This window comes from Clarias gariepinus, chromosome 17 (assembly GCF_024256425.1).
Source record: "Clarias gariepinus isolate MV-2021 ecotype Netherlands chromosome 17, CGAR_prim_01v2, whole genome shotgun sequence".
NCBI lineage: Eukaryota > Metazoa > Chordata > Actinopteri > Siluriformes > Clariidae > Clarias > Clarias gariepinus.
The window spans coordinates 3,830,152-3,849,028 of NC_071116.1; the positions used below are offsets into that span (position 1 = coordinate 3,830,152).

General features: G+C 37.2%; 2 protein-coding genes across 3 annotated transcripts; both read right to left on the reverse strand.

The window, feature by feature from the left end:
* Positions 1–233: 233 nt before the first annotated feature.
* Positions 234–4,710, reverse strand: LOC128505624 (histamine N-methyltransferase-like). The gene is made up of 7 exons (XM_053476151.1): positions 4,691–4,710; positions 3,802–3,940; positions 2,343–2,395; positions 2,146–2,253; positions 1,391–1,521; positions 1,104–1,197; positions 234–1,010 (listed from the first exon to the last, which is right to left on the reverse strand). Exons 2-7 carry the CDS (start codon positions 3,924–3,926, stop codon positions 655–657), a joined length of 867 nt encoding a protein of 288 aa, XP_053332126.1. The 5' UTR covers positions 3,927–3,940; positions 4,691–4,710; the 3' UTR covers positions 234–654.
* A 9,873-nt stretch (positions 4,711–14,583) lies between these two features.
* On the reverse strand, positions 14,584–18,877 carry LOC128505397 (histamine N-methyltransferase-like). Of its 2 annotated transcripts, none has more exons than XM_053475773.1 (7): positions 18,858–18,877; positions 18,255–18,393; positions 16,796–16,848; positions 16,601–16,708; positions 15,772–15,902; positions 15,451–15,544; positions 14,584–15,360 (listed from the first exon to the last, which is right to left on the reverse strand). In XM_053475773.1, exons 2-7 carry the CDS (start codon positions 18,377–18,379, stop codon positions 15,005–15,007), a joined length of 867 nt encoding a protein of 288 aa, XP_053331748.1. In that variant the 5' UTR covers positions 18,380–18,393; positions 18,858–18,877; the 3' UTR covers positions 14,584–15,004. The 2 variants fall into 2 exon arrangements, with proteins under 2 accessions (XP_053331748.1, XP_053331749.1); XM_053475774.1 differs by having other exon boundaries at positions 18,853–18,874.

Here is an 18,877-nt window from a genome sequence, read left to right on the forward strand (position 1 = left end):
GCACGTGCACAAAACTCCCTCCCTCCCTTTCCATCCTCCCTCCTTTAACCTTTTCCTTTCCCATTTTTCCTAAATAAATGACCCTTTTTTTCCGTAAGACCTCGACTTGGTCCGGTGCTGCCCGTGCAACATTGGTCAAACCAGTTACAAAAGTATATTTTAAATACAGCACAAACATGTCACTTGTGGTTATAAAATAAGTAGATTTTATTAAAGTATATTTCGGTCAACTCATGAGATCTTTTTTTTTTTTTTTAAATTAGAGTATTAATATTTGGTATCATCACGACAGAGTACAGCAAACAAAAATAGTGGTAAAGATATTCCTGTGGAACAATGAATGACAATGTTTAAAAGTTGAGGTATGCAACAATTACTTAATAAAATCATAAGTGTATTCATTCATTCATTAACTTATTTATTCATGTCTATAAATATTTGTTTCTTTAATGTTTGTTCTTTTGTATTTATACACTGTATTGTTTGCACTTTATATTTTTCATATTATATTCATTTTACAGTACAAATGACGAGTCACAGCCTGATGTTTAAATTATTAATTACACTGAACTATTTGTTCATTTCTTATTGCTCATCATTTTTATGGTAGTTGGACAACTATTTTTATGCTATGTGTATCTGAATGTTTTGGACCTATGCATCAATCAGCAAGGCCTCCATGCTACAATCGAACAGGATCTTGCCATTCACTTCTAGATTGTTGATTGGATTTTTCAGAAACTCCACCACTTCATCCTTCAGCTCTGGAGGAGCAGTCTTACTGAAGTCGATCACCTCAGTGAGGAGGTCCAGTATTTCCTCTCCTTTTTTATCTTCAGGTGTAAAACACTCTGTGATGTCCAACAGGGATTTGAACTTATAGCTTTGGTAGGGAACTTTTTTGGAATCCAGATAACTCTTGACATCTGTAGTTGTAACATGCAGGGTAGCTCCTTCCTGGGCCAGCTGATCTTTGTAGACATTCATTAGTCTGCCCCATGCACTTTCTCCTGCGGTGGGTTAATGTTATGTGTTAGCGATTTTCACACTCAGGAATTCCCCTCCATTGTGTGTTAGGAAAAAGTAAATGAGTGTGTGCTTACTTGTGACCAAAATGACAAGGATTTTGCCATTCTTGTGCAGTAAACTCCGGTAGAAGGAAACTGTGGCCTCTGGATCCTTCACATAGTACAGCATCTATGAAAAACAGTACATTAGGTTAGTCTTGATGTTCTTCTGTTGGACACTATATCCCTGTGATAAGTTATGTGTAGTTGACACAAAAAGAATGGGAAACAAAAGGGAAAGCCTTTGAAGATTACCAAAAAGACATAAAACTGATTAGGAACAAAAAGAAAATGACACAAAGCAATACTATTTGTGTACAAACCTGAATCAGGCTAATAAAGTGCATCTTTTTATCAGAGTTTCTTTTCTTCCATTCGTCCTCGAACTCTGTTGCAGTCATTTTATTCCAGGTGAAGGTGACATCTTCAAGGGCTGGCGTCTTTGATAACAACGCTAGAAGAAAACTTTCCTGCATGAGTAGTCTGAAATTTTGGTCTTATTTAATTTTAATGCATTTTTTTTTACAAATTATTGTAAAATTCTTTACTATTACTATTACCTAACTCAAATATAAACTCTAAACCTAACACACAGATTAAACAATAATTATTGTTTACTTTAAACCCTACAGGCCTTAAAAGCATATGTATAGAGCTAGGATTTAAGGTGGAACTTACTGTATGAAAACAGTGTAATAATGCAGGTTTGCATTTTTGAATGCAGCAAAGCACAAGGGAATGGTTCCAGTAGCAAGCATGTTAGAATATCAGTCAACTACTAGAACAATTTATATTATTACACTGTAATTACCTTAGCTGGAATTTCTTATAAGTTTACATTAAACTAAATTCACGCCTCTAAAGCCTATATCTTACTATTGTACTAGTTTGATTAGTCATGTAAGCAGATTGGCAGATCTGCCAATAAAAAAATTAAAAGCTTAAAATTAGTGCAAATAGGTTTAATAGTTTTAAATTTAGTTTATAGAAGATAGTAACTAAATTTGACTATATTGATGAAGTTTTTCATGCTACAATGGCATTATACTAGACAATGAAAACCTTTTTTTTTCTTTACCTCTATATTTGTTAAGCATGTCGTTGCTTGGCTCCACCACCTCATTCTCCACTTTGGCGTCCGGATGCTTTTCACGCAGCAATTTGAGAATTTCCAGATCAATCTCACCTATAGAAAGATACGAGTTTTTAATACAGATAATGCAGATACACATATACTGTAGACTTACAACAGCATAGACTAATAAAGAGATCTACCTGATCCACTTCCCACTCCCATTACATTCAGATTGGATTCTCCTGCTCCGATCCTGTACAAGGCAGAAACAGTGAGAGTAAATAGTGTATTGTGTTAATTTAAATTACAGTACAAATGTGGAATGAAGTGCATTACTGTAGTTCTCATAATCACACACAATAAGGTATTACAACACACAGTACTGTGCAAATCTCTTAAGCCCCCAATTTATTACTATTAAATGAATTTACTGTAAGTAGATTAAATGAGAGAAATGGGATTTTCTTTTTTACCATGACAGGCTAAGCAAAGTAAATAAAGAAATTAAAAACTGGTTGTTTATGTAACAACCTCGGCTGCGACCTCATTTCCCCTCTCGTCCATTTGAACTACTAAGCATTCAGCAACACCAGTATACTAATCACCGGCCTACTTATTCGTCATTATCTGCACCAGTTTCTCGCTGGTTCATGCATTAAATTTTTTTTTTATGCTTGAATGATTCATATGTCACTACGTGGCTTAAAAAACAGGGGGGGGGGTGTAAGGGAACACAATACTTTTGAACAGTTATTTAAGTTATTTATTAGTGTAGAATGTAGAATTTTATTAAGTTTATTAGTGTCATAAATGGTTAAATGTATAATTGACATAAAGTGTAATAGGGACAGTAACTGTGTAATGTGAGGAGATTGGTCAAATCATTTTGGAGTTATGAAGCTGTGTTTGGGAGTGTATATACTGTACAGTATACTGTATAAACACTCTCGCTCAAAAGCACAAGCTTGGAAATCATTTGCAGAACAAATTTCTTTGTTTTTGTTTAGTGATTTATTTTCTACATTCTACAACAATACTGGGGATTTCAAAACTATGAAATAACACACATGGAATTAGTTAATTATGTAACAACACCAATCAGTTGTTATTTTAAGACACAGAGGTCAGCCTTTCTGGACCAGTTTTTGCAAGAACAGTATTGTCGAGTACATTTGCCAAACCCATCAAGCACTATGATGAAACTGTCTCTCATGAAGACCTTCCCAGGAAAGCAAGACCAAAACTGACCTCCGCTGCAGAGGAGAAGTTCATTTAAAGTCACCAGCCTCAGAAATCACCAATTAACAACCAGCACCTCAGATTAGAGCCATTATGAAGCTTTACTGCTACTTCTGCTATTTAAAAAAATATAGCAGAAGTAGCAGATACATCTCAATATCAACTGTTTAAAGGAGATTATTGCATATTTTGGCCTTCAGTGCTATTTTATAAATTGAGGTCATTGAATGAACCTCTAGCTCTAACATAATGTTTGTAATAATGTTTGCGATAGCACTTTATAAAGTGTACTAGTTTTGTTATAGTGTTATGTAGATATTATATTATATGATATGTTATATTAATAGGAGATAATATATTAATATAAATGCTTGTGTGTCTGTGTGTTTCTGTGTATATACAGTTGTAGTGAGTGTGTACCTGGCCAGGATGTCTGGGAGCGTCGTATGGACGAAATTTTTAACGCTCTGGTGTTCAGTGGAATTCTCCAAAAACAACTCAAAGGACTGCAAGTAGGCAGAATCGTCATTTAAATGTCTCTCCATTTTTAGCTATTTTTCTGAAACACAGGAACATTGCAACTGTCACCGAGGATTGCATGGATTTCTGGTGTCAGTGTCACTAGGTATATGAACTTTATATTTCTGTATTTGAAATACAAAAGTTAAAAATATGACATTCTTTATTTGAATGTATAATTCCTGACAGGAGGTGTATTTTTTTACAAGAATTAATAATAATAATAACAACAATAATAATAATAATAATAATAATAATAAATATATATAAAAACATACACAGCAATACGCTGGGAAGATTATATCCACATATCTACATTATAATAAATAAATACGGTGGCGGCCAAAAATATTGTATGAATTGATATTATCAATTTTTAAAGATAATGACAATGGAATTGCAATACAATATGCAGTATTTAGTATGAAGTCATTTATTTTTTTAAAAATCTGCTGAATCCGGCTTAGCATATAGTCAAAAGATGTCTGCAATATTTGTAGCTGGTTTAGTTAATATTTGTTTCATACATTAACTAAACCAGCTGATTTTAATTCTCACAACTTTTCAGCCAGATAGACTCGAACCTGTCTTTTTGGACAGCGATGACTATAATACATGGCATCTGTTATCTCAATAATTACTACTATCACTGTATTATCACACCCACATGCGCACACACACACACACACACACACACACACACACACACACACACACACACACACACACACACACGCATACACACACACACACAGAGAGAGAAAGAGAGACAGATTACACCTTACCCTACCTTCTAGATGTTCTTCGCTGGAGACACAACTTGTTGCAGGAGTTCATTGCAGATCTTTTAAAGCTGCAGCTCCACCCAGTTTCAATTTCTGCAACCTTTAATTTAGAAACCTGTTTTTTGACAGGATTTTCTACATACCTATCAATACAATCTGACAGAATTGCTGCAAGGGAATTTATGTCATCCAAATACTTAAATGTAGTAAAAGTACAATAGTACACCACTCACATTAAATCCTTCTCATTTCCTACAGTGCATAACGGACTATAAGGTATTAAACAGAAGCCAGACCACAAAAATCAACACTGCCACATTGGGCTTGTGTCAAAGTTGAACAAATTACAGGTATCTAAAGGTTTATGAAGGCTCTCAACAGCTCCACCAAACCCAGAGGTAGCCAGTACATGTTACATGTTCTACTGACTAAACTGTATTTTTCCCCACTACATTTTAAATCGAGACTTTTTAGCTGACAATTATACAAAAGTGCACTGATTTTTTTATCTAAAGTGTTTACGCCAGGTTCAATTTGAGGATTAGACCTTTAGGGAGATCAGCCCCTGATGAACATGTGAATTAAGCAATTTTGAGCGAGGCATGGTTGTTGGTGCCAGACGGGCCGGTCGGAGTATTTCACAATCTGCTCAGTTACTGGGATTTTCAAGCAAACTATTTTTAGGGTTTACAAAGAATGGTATGAAAAGGGAAAAACATCCAGTATGCGGCAGTCCTGTGGGCGAAAATGCCTTGTTGATGCTAGAGGTCAGAGGAGAATGGGCCGACTGATTCAAGCTAAAAGAAGAGCAACTTTGACTGAAATAACCACTCGATACAACCGAGGTATGCAGCGAGGCATTTGTGAAGCCACAACACGCACAACCTTGAGGCGGATGGGCTACAACAGCAAAAGACCCCACCGGGTACCACACATCTCTACTACAAATAGGAAAAAGAGGCTACAATTTGCATGAGCTCACCAAAATTGGACAGCTAAAGACTGGAAAAATGTTGCCTGGTCTGATGAGTCTCGATTTCTGTTGAGACATTTAAATGGTAGAGTCAGAATTTGGCGTAAACAGAATGAGAACATGGATCCATCATGCCTTGTTACCAGTGGTGTCAAATGTATTCACATTCATTACTCGAGTAGAAGTATAGATACTAGGGTTTAAAAAGACTTCTTTAAAAGTTAAAGTATCAACTCAAGCTTTTTACTTAAGTAAAAATGTAAAAGTACTGGTTTTAAAACTACTTAAAGTATAAAAGTAAAAGTAATATGAGGGGGGAAAAAGCATTAAGGATAAAAGCTTAGGCTGTGCCACAGGCCTATGTACTGCACTAACACCTCATAAAAAAAAAGAAAAATGGTTACACTCATTAGATTTTCATTCTGTGTCTCAGATTAAAGTAAATGAGTGTGTGTTTACTTGTGAGCAGAATGACAAGGATTTGTGCAGTAAACCATGGCCTCTGGATACTTAATACAGCATCAATAAAAAAACAGTAAATTAGGTTAATCTTGATGTTGACTGCTTAACATCTGGCATATGTTTGAAATATACTATATCCCTGTGATTGGTCAGCATCTTTCTGTAGTTGACACAAAGAAATCACCCATCTTTTGAATCAGGTTTCCAGTATGACATGAAATTGATTATGAACAAAAAAGAAAATGACACAAACTTTGCTAATTAAGTGTATCTTTTTATTTGAGTTTCTTTGCTTCCTTTTGTACTTGAACTTTGTTGCAGTCATTTTATTTCACTTGAGGGTGACATCTTTAAAGCATAGAGACTCCAATAACAATGCTAATACTGTATAATATATTAAATATTAGTAACCGAGAACAGTATGCATCCACACTATAATGCAACCCCAGAGAAGCTTTAAAGCAAAACAGCAGCTTCTTCCAATGATGATTCCTACATAGCAACCTTCACAGGGGAGCAAATCATATGTAGCAATGCCACTAATCTATCTGTAATAAAATTACATTTAAAACCAAGTAAGCAACCCACAGCGAATTCTGACATAAAAAAGAATCAAAACATCAAAAGATAATTAAAAAACATATACCGTACGACATACTGTAAAGTAGCTCCAAGTTCCAATTAGTGGGGCAGACAAACCATGTGCTGGAAAGCTAAGAGCCCACTCTAGTAGAGTCTATCTGTGAGATGATGAGTTTAACAGAGTGACAAAATGTGGCTGTAATGCCAGGCGAACACCTGTATCTATTGTGCTGAATCAGGCTTGCTTGACACTCAGATTATTAAATTCAATTCAATCCAATTTTATTTGTATAGCGCTTTAAAAATTGTTATTGTCGCAAAGCACCTTTACACAATTAAAAGAAATTATGGAATTTTGTATGAAACATGAATGTACATGAATCAAAATGATTCTCTGTCAAGTACTTGGCAGAGACAAAGAGCATCCTGGGAGGAGCATTACTTGGGCATAGTTCCTGTTCGAGAAGGTAAAGATGGGTGCCGTGGTAAATGGACGCTTGAGCTACTCGAATGCATTGTTTGCCAGGGGGTTCCAATAAAACAGGGTCTTGGTCGAAGTGAGTGCTGTGAGTGGGGTAGCCACCATGCTGTAATTCTTAATGAAGTGATGATAGAAGTTGGCAAATCCCAGGAAGTGCTGAAGTTCGTGTCTGGATGATGGCAATCAGTGACGGCTTCACCTTGGTGGGGTCCATTTAGATGCCGGACGGTGGGATAAAATAACCTAGGAAAGAGATGGAGGTGCAGTGAAATTCGCATTTTTCTGCCTTGACAGCTTTTTCTCCAGCAGAAGTAGCTTGACGAATGTGGAGCCTTTTTAGAGCGTGAGAAGATTAAGATGTCACCGAGATATGCAAACACGAAGACGTTAAGAAAGTCTCTTAGGACGTCTCTGATAAGCGCCTGGAAGACTCATGGGGCGTTGCTTAGGCCGAACGGGACAACCAGGCCAGTGAAGTATTGAAGGCAATTTTCCACTCATCACCCTCCCTTATTCTGACCAGATGGTAGGCGTTCCTTAGGTCAAGTTAGATGAACATATGGGCATCCTAAAGCAGTTCAAAGGCAGATGACATTAGTGGAAGAGGGTAGCGATTCTTGACCGTGATCTTGTTTAGTCCCTTGTAGTCAATGCAGGGTCTGAGGGACTTTTTCTCTTTTCTCCACAAAAAAGAATCCTGCCCCTGCAGGTGAGGAGGTTGTGCAAATTATCCCTGCTGCAAGTGACTCATTGATATATTGTTTCATAGCTTCTATCTCAGGGCAGGAGAGAGAAAATAGTCTGTGTTTGGGAGGGGAGGTGGCAGGGACCCTGTTTTCCAGCTCACGATTTTGATTTGTTGCTTCTCTTTGATTTAATGTTTTTTGAACTCCCACTCTCATTTCCTTGACTATTGCTCTGCTTCACGTTTTTGACCACCACACCAGACGGACCACCACCAATGACGGACCCCCACACCTGCAACTCTGCGCCTGGATCTATCGCACCACCTCTTCGCCGCCCCCTTCTGACATCAGAGGTCAATATGAGGGCATTTTTTAACTGTTGTGATGAGGCTTATATCCTGATTGATCTTGACAGTTTATGTATGCTATTTCTATATAGATATAAATATAGCTGCTGTGCTAATATCTGTTCCAGAATCTTAGAGAAAAAGGGAACATTTGATATCAGCATATAATTGGACAACTGAAGAATTAATTATTTTCAACAGGTGTTCTGTTATTGCTGGTAATATCTGCTTCACAAAATGTGTCGGTATAGGATCTAATACACAGGTTGATGATTTTGCAGAACAGATAAGTGAAATGAGTTTATTCTCTTTCAGGGGAGAAAGGATTCTAGGTTCTCTTCTGATATGGTTAGTTTATCATCTGCATCAAATTAAATTGTCTGGTTTTAAACCCTGTTTTTTTATTTGCCTAATATTCACGATTTAGTAATTGAAAATATACATGAAATCCTCACTACTGTACAGTATGTTGCTGTTGTGGAGATTTCTGTAGTGGTCTTATTTCTAGTTAATTTTACTGGTATTAAATAAAAGTCTGGGTTTTTTTTTGTTCGTTTCTGTAAGAGTCGCTTTAGCCACATGAGCACACAAGAGCTTTTTTAAAGTTCAGGATACTCTTCTTCCATGCTATTAGAAATACTTACATTTACGTTCTAATTTTCGAGTAGTCTGTATAATTAAATACCACGGGAGAAGCACCGCTAGAACATATCATAAAATGACACATCGTGACCAACATCCTTACCTGTAAAAAAGCAACCTTAGCCAAATGCCAGCCACGAGGCTTCTTCAATTTGCCATTTTATAAAACATATGCTAATGTGAGCTTCAGTGTGTAACTCCCAGTTCAGCCAACATTAATCCACATACCTGGATGACGACTAAATGTGATGCTGGAAACAAAGGGGACGGGACTCGTGACGCCAGACTACCTTAATAACCACTTTATTTAGTCCTCCCCAACCAGCCAACCCAATGCAAGTAGGAAGAGCTTAACTCATCCTGCCTCAAATGCATTTTAATAAATTATTGAAATGAATTATTGTAATTGTATATGTTTTGATAAACCACAACCCAAGTCTACTATATACCTGCACCCAACAATAACCTATTTAAATGAACACTATAGCCAATCTTTAAGGTGGAATTTAGGAAAACACAGCGCCAAGGCACTTTTAAAGTGCCTTGCAAAAGTATCCATACCCCCTGAACTTTTTCACATTTTGTCATTTTTCAACCACTGGGAGCACTAGAGGGCAGACTCCAAGAAAGCTCCTAGATCAATGTCACCTGCTTCCCATCCTTTTCATCCATGAGCAACAGGCCAACCTAGTGCAGGCACTGGTTGACTAGGGTTCGGACCGTAATCTGCTGAATGCGGCTTCAGCCAAAAACCCTGGGTATCCCCGCGCTGCCCTTGGAGAACCACCTCAAGTTCCAGGCTCCCAACGGGAGTCCGCTTTCATCTATCACCCACAGACCCCCAATAACTGGCCTAAGGGTCTCAGGCAACCATTTGGAACAGACGTCGCTGTTCATCATGGAGGGAATCACATGCCACGATCGTCCTAGGCCTCCCCTGGTTAACCCAACACAACCCGTAAATTATTCGAGTCAGGAACTCGATCATGGCCTGGACTGCCACCACCACACCATGCCTCGACCCCACTCCCCCAGAGGAGCCACTGGACCTCACCCATGGTACCTTGGAATACCACAACCTCAGGACTGTTTTTAGCAAATCACGTGCAGTCTCTCCCCCCCTTACCGACCATACGACTGCGCCAATGACCTGCTCCCAGACACCCCCCCCCCCTATTTAGAAGGAATACGGGTAGTATCATTAATAAATTAAATGCTAGACCCAGTGTCTATCATGATGTGCATGTCAGTACCTTCAACAATGACACTGATGTGTGCTGTACAATCTGCAATGTTATCTGGAAGACTGGTGTCTGTGGTTGTCATCTGTATGGTGTCAACTGGGGCTGGTGGTGAAACAGCTGATGTGTGCCCCGCCTCATCAGCTAGTGGTAGTTTCCCTGATGATGTCTGTGGTGATCTCTGTAAATGCCCTTTGGACCACTCTGAAGATACATGCTGGGCTCCTGAGGTCTGATGACAGTCTCTGTAGTCCTCAAAGGTACTGTAACACGCTTCTGATGAGGGCTCAGACTCCGTCGTTGAAATGAAGGGCTACTGTACGATGATGTGTCATTCCATCATCCTCGCCTGCCATCCTCGTAGTAGTCAGTGCCAAAGTCAGTGAGGTGTTTTGGGTGATCGCAATCCTGAAACCTTTCCGCGTGGTCATTACTTGGTATGCATCATTTGTTTCTCTGCACAGGTCCCTGCAACAGTTTGGCGATCTTTTGTACCTGTTAGGTGAAGGAGAACTAGCATCGGAATGTCTGATCTGTGAATGTCCATACGATGCACTTTCAGACGTATCATATCTAGTTGAGCTGCAGCGATGAGATCGCCCTCGTTGGTCATGCAACTGCAGATTTAATGCTTAAACATCCTTACCTAACTCTTTGACTATGTTAGTAAGATCAGTAACAGCTGCTTCAGAACAACAGTGCCAGAATCGGAAATAGCATTAACTGTCTGCGCTGTGGAACAGTCTCTTACAGCAAACAAAATTAGCTGTACTAATCTAGCTGCCTGGCGGGCCCGTTCAGCTTGGGTAGCAACTTGGAAGGCGTCTTTGAAAGTTTTGACCTGCTTCTCATGGCATTTAATCTGCAGTTCTTGATCCAGACCAGCCAAAAATCGGGACAGTTTCATATATTCAGAAGCATTTTGTTCAAAATCTGGAAAAGCCTCCTTGACCAGTCTACATACAGTATATCTGCAGCAGATATTTTGGAAACGTTTGAAAAGATGCAATCACATCCTTTTGACCAAAAGCATCTTGCAACTTTGGCTGCAGCATGTAGGAGCTCTAAATTTCAGATGTAAAATTGTTCCAAACAATAAACAGTTCAGGTGGCAATCTAGTGGGCAACTCAGCAGCTAAAACGGCATCCAAATTAACACCGCTATCTTTATAACGAGCCCTGTATTACCTCGTAACGACGAGCCCACAGCTGAAATGACTCATAGCCATCATTGCGAAATGGTGGTGGTAATGGAATGTCTCTCGGAGAGGATTGCCTACAACATGGTAGCGAGGCTTGAGCATTATGCTCCTGCGAGGCTTGTGCTTCCTCATCTGACATCACTAAAAATTATCCATGGCACACCGCGCTGTACACACTGAGCGCATATATAAAAAGAAACTCAAATGTCAGACTAAAAACACCGCTGTCACCAGTGTAATAAAGCAGTGAGCTTCACCAGTAATCTCCCAGAGTTAACAACTTTGGATCACCATCTGACCCCACCGAACTTGATCGGGCGACTGAATATTTAGAGTCGATGTTCCGTTATACCTTAGATAATGTAGCTCCAGTTAAACAAAAAATTATTAGAAATAAGAAACTCGCTCCCTGGTATAACGACCACACACGTACTTTAAAACAGACAGCTCGAAAATTAGAACATAAATGGCGTCAAACTAAATTGTTAGTATTTTAAATAGAAAGAGAGCATTCTAAATTATAAAAAAAGCTCTTAATGTAGCTAGATCAACGTATCACTCCACTCTTATAGAAAATAACAAAAATAATCCTAGATTTTTATTTAATACCGTAGCTAAATTAACTAGAAATAAGACCACTTTAAAAATCAACAACATCATGCAATATGCAATATAAAATTGCAAATATCAGGCATAAAATTGAGGCTTTGAAACCGGACATTGCAATTGATGCAGATATTAAAGTAACTATGTCAGATCGGAACCTAGAATACTTTACTCCCCTTGAGAAGAATTAACTAATTTCACTCATCTCTTCTGCAAATTCATCAACTTGTATAATAGATTTTATAATAATATACAATATTAGAATATTATAATATACAATATTAGATTTTATACCGACACATTTTCTTATACCGACACATTTTCTTAAACAGATAGTATCAGACATAACATTCCTTGTTGAAAATAATTAACTCCTCACTTAGCATTGGGTATGTTTCAAAATCTTTTAAATTAGCAGTTATTAAACTGAGGTTTAAGAAGCTTGACCTCGTTCCCTTGTTAGCTGCCCAATTACAGGCCAATATCAAACCTCCCTTTCATCTTTAAGATTCTCGAAAAGAGAGTACTAGCGGAGCAGCTATGCTTATATCTACATAGAAATAGCATATTTGAACTGTATCAGTCAGGATTAAGGCCTCATCACAGCACAGAAACAGCACTCGTTAAAGAAGTAAATGACTTCCTATTTGCCTCTGATCAGGGTTGTGTAACTATGCTTGTATTACTTAACCTCAGTGCAGCGTTTGACACCATTGCTCATAGTATTCTTCTTCACAGATTAGAAAATGTAGTAGGAATTAAGGGTACAGCCCTCTCCTGGCTCAGATCCTATTTGACCGATCGTTATCAGTATGTAGACTTAAATGGTGATTATTCTGCATGCTCTCTAGTGGAGTTTGGTGTTCCACAAGATTCGGTTTTAGGCCCACTGCTTTTTTTCCTATACATAGTTCCTCTAGGCAACATAATCCGTAAACATGGTATTGATTTTCATTATTATGCTGACGACACACAGTTATATGTCTCAGCAAAACCAGATGAGAAAAAACAGCTTATTAAAGCTGAGCAATGTGTGCAGGACATAAGCAATTGGATGCTAGTTAACTTCCTTCTGCTTAATCCTGATAAGACAGAAGTTCTAGTCATAGGACCGCATTCACCCAGAAGTAAAATTTTAGATCACACTGTAACTTTAGATGGCCTTTCTGTTCCATTGAGTGCAACAGTAAAAAGACCTCGGTGTGATTATAGATTCCAGCCTTTCATTTGAAGCACATGTAGATAATATTACCAGGATAGCATTCTTTTACCTCAGAAATATTGCCAAGATGAGAAATATACTGTCGCTAAACAATGCAGAAAAACTAGTTCATGCTTTTATCACCTCTAGGTTGGACTATTGTAATGCCTTACTGTCTGGTTGTTCAACTACTGTAGATACATAAACAATACGACCATAAGAAGATACGAGCACTTCACACCTACCTTATCTTCACTTCATTGGCTCCCATGGGAAATTTCACGTTGATTTTAAAATACTACTCTTGACACATAAAGCATTAAATTGTCTCTACTTCGATGCAGGCTGGTTGTCAGTACCCCATATTATAAAAACTACAGCTGGGGGCAAGGCTTTTTCTTACAAAGCCCCAAAATGATGGAATAGTCTTCCAAATAATGTTCGGGACTCAGACACAGTCTCAGTGTTTAAGTCCAGGCTAAAAACCTATTTATTTAATCAAGCATTTTTATAAATAGATTTGTCATGGGTAAAGGGGCAGATCTGGGGGACTCATGGACGTAGAGTATTATGGTGAACAGATATGTTTAGATGCTGTCTTCCCCACTCTCATTGACCCCGTGTGTCTCTTTGGGATGCGTCTGGTGTCTGGGGATGGTTTCACTCTACCATAAAGATGGTTCTGGCCTTGGGTGGTGTTGCCAGCTGTTTTTCTGAGGACTTGACTTGGCTGCGGTTGCTCAATAGTTCAAGACTACAATTGTCTCCAATAACTACCTGGCCTTCATATTAACATAAATTAACGTAACATCAACAGTTATAGATGAACTGCCTGCCACCCAACACACTGTATAAATACAGATCAATTCCTGCTTTCAGTTTCACCCGAATGAGGATGGGTTCCCTGTTGAGTCTGGTACCTCTCAAGGTTTCTTCCTATAACAATCTCAGGGAGTCACCCGCGGCTTGTTCACCAGGGACAATCTGCTCATCTTGATTCATGCACACTTACATTCCATACAGACTTAAATAATTATTTTGATTGTGTAAAGCTGCTTTGCGACAATGAAAATTGTTAAAAGAACTATACAAATAAAATTTCATTGAATTGAATTAATACTTGCTTGTGGGTGCTTTCGGGGCTTTAAGACTGAAGAAATTATAAGATTAATAAAATCAAATTCTCATACACAAAAGAGCTCTTCTTAATGCCAACAACCCCTTCAATTACGTTCTTCCCCCCTTTATAATAAAAGTCCTCACAATAATATCCAACAACACAAAATGGATACGGCTAAATTAACATTAAATATTCAAATATAACATCAGTACTTATTTTTCCAACATAATCTTGGTAGTAATACAACTCTGTTTAACTCAATTTAAACTCTTACATTAATCAAGATTCAAAAGACTTTATTTAGCATTTTACACATACTGACAGTATGAGTACACTGCAATGTTTTGTACAGAAACTTTCAATTACAGTATTAATATTTGGTATCATCACGACAGAGTACAGCAAACAAACATAGTGGTAAAGATATTCCTGTGGAACAATGAATGACAATGTTTAAAAGTTGAGGTATGCAACGATTACTTAATAAAATCATAAGTGTATTCATTTATTAATTCATTTATTCATTCATTCATTTATTCATGTCTATAAATATTTGTTTTTATTAATGTTTGTTCTTTTTCTTTTGTATTTATACACTGTACTGTTTCTACTTTATGTTTTGCATTTCTTATTCAATTCACAGTACAAATGATGTGTCACAACCTGATGTTTAAATTATTTATTACACTGAACTATTTGTTCATTTCTTATTGCTCATCATTTTCATGGCAGTTGGACAAGTAATTTTCTTCACAGTGCATCTGAATGTTTTGGACCTATGCATCAATCAGCAAGGCCTCCATGCTACAATCGAACATGATCTTGCCATTCACTTCTAGATTGTTGATTGGATTTTTAAGAAACTCCACCACTCCATCCCTCAGCTCTGGAGGAGCAGTCTTACTGAAGTCGATCACCTCAGTGAGGAGGTCCAGTATTTCTTCTCCTTTTTTATCTTCAGGTGTAAAACACTCTGTGATGTCCAACAGGGATTTAAACTTGTAGCTTTGGTAGGGAATTTTTTTGGAATCCAGATAACTCTTGACTTCTGTAGTCGTAACATGCAGGGTAGCTCCTTCCTGAGCCAGCTGATCTTTGTAGGCATCCGTTAGTCTGCCCCATGCACTTTCTCCTGCGGGGGGTGTTATGTGTTAGCAATTGTCACATTTTAGGAATTCCCCTACAGTGTGTGTTAGGAAAAAGTAAATGAGTGTGTGCTTACTTGTGAGCAGAATGACAAGGATTTTGCCATTTTTGTGCAGTAAACTCCGGTAGAAGGAAACTGTGGCCTCTGGATCCTTCACATAGTACAGCATCTATGAAAAACAGTACATTAGGTTAGTCTTGATGTTCTCCTGTTGACCACTTAGCAACTGGTATATAGTTGTGGGCACTATATCCCTGTGATAAGTTGGCATATTTCTGTAGTTGACACAAAAAAATGGGAAACAAAAGGGAAAGCCTTGGAAGATTACCAATAAGACATAAAATTGATTAGGGACAGAAAGAAAATGACACAAATCAATATTATTTGTGTACAAACCTGAATTAGGTTAATAAAGTGCATTTTTTTATTAGAGTTTCTTTTCTTCCATTCGTCCTCGAACTCTGTTGCAGTCATTTTATTCCAGGTGAAGGTGACATCTTTAAGGGCTGGCGTCTCTGATAACAACGCTAGAAGAAAACTTTCCTGCATGAGTACAGTCTGAAATTTTGGTCCTATTTAATTTTAATGCATTTTAACAAATTATTGTAAAATTCTTTACTATTACTATTACCTAACTCAAATATAAACTCTAAACCTAACACACAGATTAAACAATAATTATTGTTTACTTTAAACCCTACAGGCCTTAAAAGCATATGTATAGAGCTAGGATTTAAGGTGGAACTTACTGTATGAAAACAGTGTAATAATGCAGGTTTGCATTTTTGAATGCAGCAAAGCACAAGGGAATGGTTCCAGTAGCAAGCATGTTAGAATATTAGTCAACTACTAGAGCAATTTCCATTATTACACTGTAATTACCTTAGCTGGAATTTCTTATAAGTTTACATTAAACTAAATTCACACCTCTAAAGCCTATATCTTACTATTGTACTAGTTTGATTAGTCATGTAAGCAGATTGGCAGATCATCCTGCTAACAAAAAAAAAATATGTTTTTCTATTTACTATTTTTATAATAAAATTAACTGCCAATGAAAAAAGCTTAAAATTAGTGCAAATTGGTTTAATAGTCTTAAATTTAGTTTATAGAAAATAGTAACTAAATTTGACTATATTGAAGAAGTTTTTCATGCTACAATGGCTTTATACTGTACAGTATATACCCTAGTTAAAAGACAATAAAAACCTTTTTTTTTCTTTACCTCTATATTTGTTAAGCATGTCGTTGCTTGGCTCCACCACCTCATTCTCCACTTTGGCGTTCGTGTGCTTTTCACGCAGCAATTTGAGAATTTCCAGATCAATCTCACCTATAGAAAGATACCAGTTTTTAATACAGATAATGCAGATACACATATACTGTAGACTTACAACAGCATAGACTAATAGAGATCTACCTGATCCACTTCCCACTCCCATTACATTCAGAGTGGATTCTCCTGCTCCGATCCTGTACAAGGCATAAACAGTGAGAGTAAATAGTGTACTGTGTTATTTTAAATTACAGTACAAATGTGGAATAAGGTGCATTACTGTAGTTCTCATAATCACATTCAATAAGGTATTACTGTACTGTGCAAATCTCCTGAGCCCCCAATTTATTGCTATTTAATGAAATTAAGTAGATTAAATAAGAGAATTTTTTTTTTTTACCGTGACACTCTAAACAAAGTAAATAAAGAAGGTAAAAACTGATTGTTTATGTAACAACCTCGGCAGCGACCTCATTTTCCCTCTCGTCCGTTTCAACCACTAAGCACTTAGCAACACCAGTATACTAATCACCGCCCTGCTCATTCGTCATCATCTGCACCTGTTTTTTGCTGGTTCATGCATTAAATTATTTTTTTATGCTTGAATGATTCATATGTCACTACGTGGCTTAAAAAACTAAAAATATTCTTCTAAAACTGCTTAGTTATACTTAGCAATACTTTTGAACAGTTATTTCAGTTATTTAATAGAACAATTATTAAGTTTATTATTAGTGTCATAGATGGTTAAATGTATAATAATTGACATAAAGTGTAATAGGGATAGTAACTGTAATGTGAGGAGATTGGTCAAATCATTTTGGAGTTATGAAGCTGTGTTTGGGAGTGTATATACTGTACAGTATACTGTATAAACACTCTCGCTCAAAAGCACAAGCTTGGAAATCATTTGCAGAACAAATTTCTTTGTTTTTGTTTAGTAATTTATTTTCTACATTCTACAACAATACTGGGGGTTTCAAAACTATGAACTAACACATATGGAATCAGTTAATTATGGAACAACAACAACAACAACAATCAGTTGTTATTTTAAGACACAGAGGTCAGCCTTTCTGGACCAGTTCTTGCAAGAACAGTATTGTCGAGTACATTTGCCAAACCCATCAAGCACTATGATGAAACTGTCTCTCATGAAGACCTTCTCAGGAAATCAAGACCAAAACTGACCTCTGCTGCAGAGGAGAAGTTCATTTAAAGTCACCAGCCTCAGAAATCACTAATAAACAACCAGCACCTCAGATTAGAGCCGTTATGAAGCTTTACTGCTACTTCTGCTATTTAAAAAAAATATAGCAGAAGTAGCAGATACATCTCAATATCAACTGTTTAAAGGAGATTATTGCATATTTTGGCCTTCAGTAGTATTTTATAAATTGAGGTCATTAAATGAACCTCTAGCTCTAACATAATGTTTGTAATAATGTTTGCGATAGCACTTTATAAAGTGTACTAGTTTTGTTATAGTGTTATGTAGATATTATATTATATGATATGTTATATTAATAGAAGATAATATATTAATATAAATGCTTGTGTGTCTGTGTGTTTCTGTGTATATACAGTTGCAGTGAGTGTGTACCTGGCCAGAATGTCTGGGAGCGTCGTATGGATGAAATTTGTTATGCTTTGATGTTCCATGGAATTCTCTAAAAGCAACTCAAAGGACTGCAAGTAGGCAGAATCGTCATTCAACTTTCTCTCCATGTTTAGCTATTTCTCTGAAACACAGGAACATTGTAACTGTCACCGAGGATTGCATGAAACTCTGGTGTCAATGAGAAAGAATCTCATTTTATTTCATTTTCTAAGATAATGACAATCAAGATAATCAGAATAATTTGATATTATATACATTTGAATTGCAATACAATAATCAATATTTAGTATGAAGTCTTTTTTTTTTTTTTTTCCGAATCCGGCTCAGCATATAGTCAAAAGATGTCTGCAGACTCGGTCAGTCTGTGTGCAGAATGGGCCTTCAACTTCAGTCCTGGTTGAAGGCAGTTTACCAAACTTTAAACACATCTACTGAAGCTGGTAACAGGTTAATTGAATCCTGGTTTTTCCAAACTATTTTGGACACTGACCCACCAGGTCAGAAGAGCACTGATGTACAGAAATTTGCCACAGAAGAATTGAGAATTCTCAAGAGAGAGACAGAGAGACAGATACCTTACCTTACCTTCTAGATGTTCTTCGCTG

Bases quoted from the DNA above. Each gene is read 5' to 3' on its own strand.
- LOC128505624 (XM_053476151.1), bottom strand. From the start codon at position 3,926: ATGGAGAGACATTTAAATGACGATTCTGCCTACTTGCAGTCCTTTGAG. The intron at 2,396-3,801 runs GTACACACTCAC...TGCCTTGTACAG, and splicing joins CTCCCAGACATCCTGGCCAG to GATCGGAGCAGGAGAATCCA. The intron at 2,254-2,342 runs GTAGATCTCTTT...ATCTTTCTATAG, and splicing joins GGGAGTGGGAAGTGGATCAG to GTGAGATTGATCTGGAAATT.
- LOC128505397 (XM_053475773.1), bottom strand. From the start codon at position 18,379: ATGGAGAGAAAGTTGAATGACGATTCTGCCTACTTGCAGTCCTTTGAG. The intron at 16,849-18,254 runs GTACACACTCAC...TGCCTTGTACAG, and splicing joins CTCCCAGACATTCTGGCCAG to GATCGGAGCAGGAGAATCCA. The intron at 15,361-15,450 runs GTAAGCACACAC...CACCCCCCGCAG, and splicing joins CCTTGTCATTCTGCTCACAA to GAGAAAGTGCATGGGGCAGA.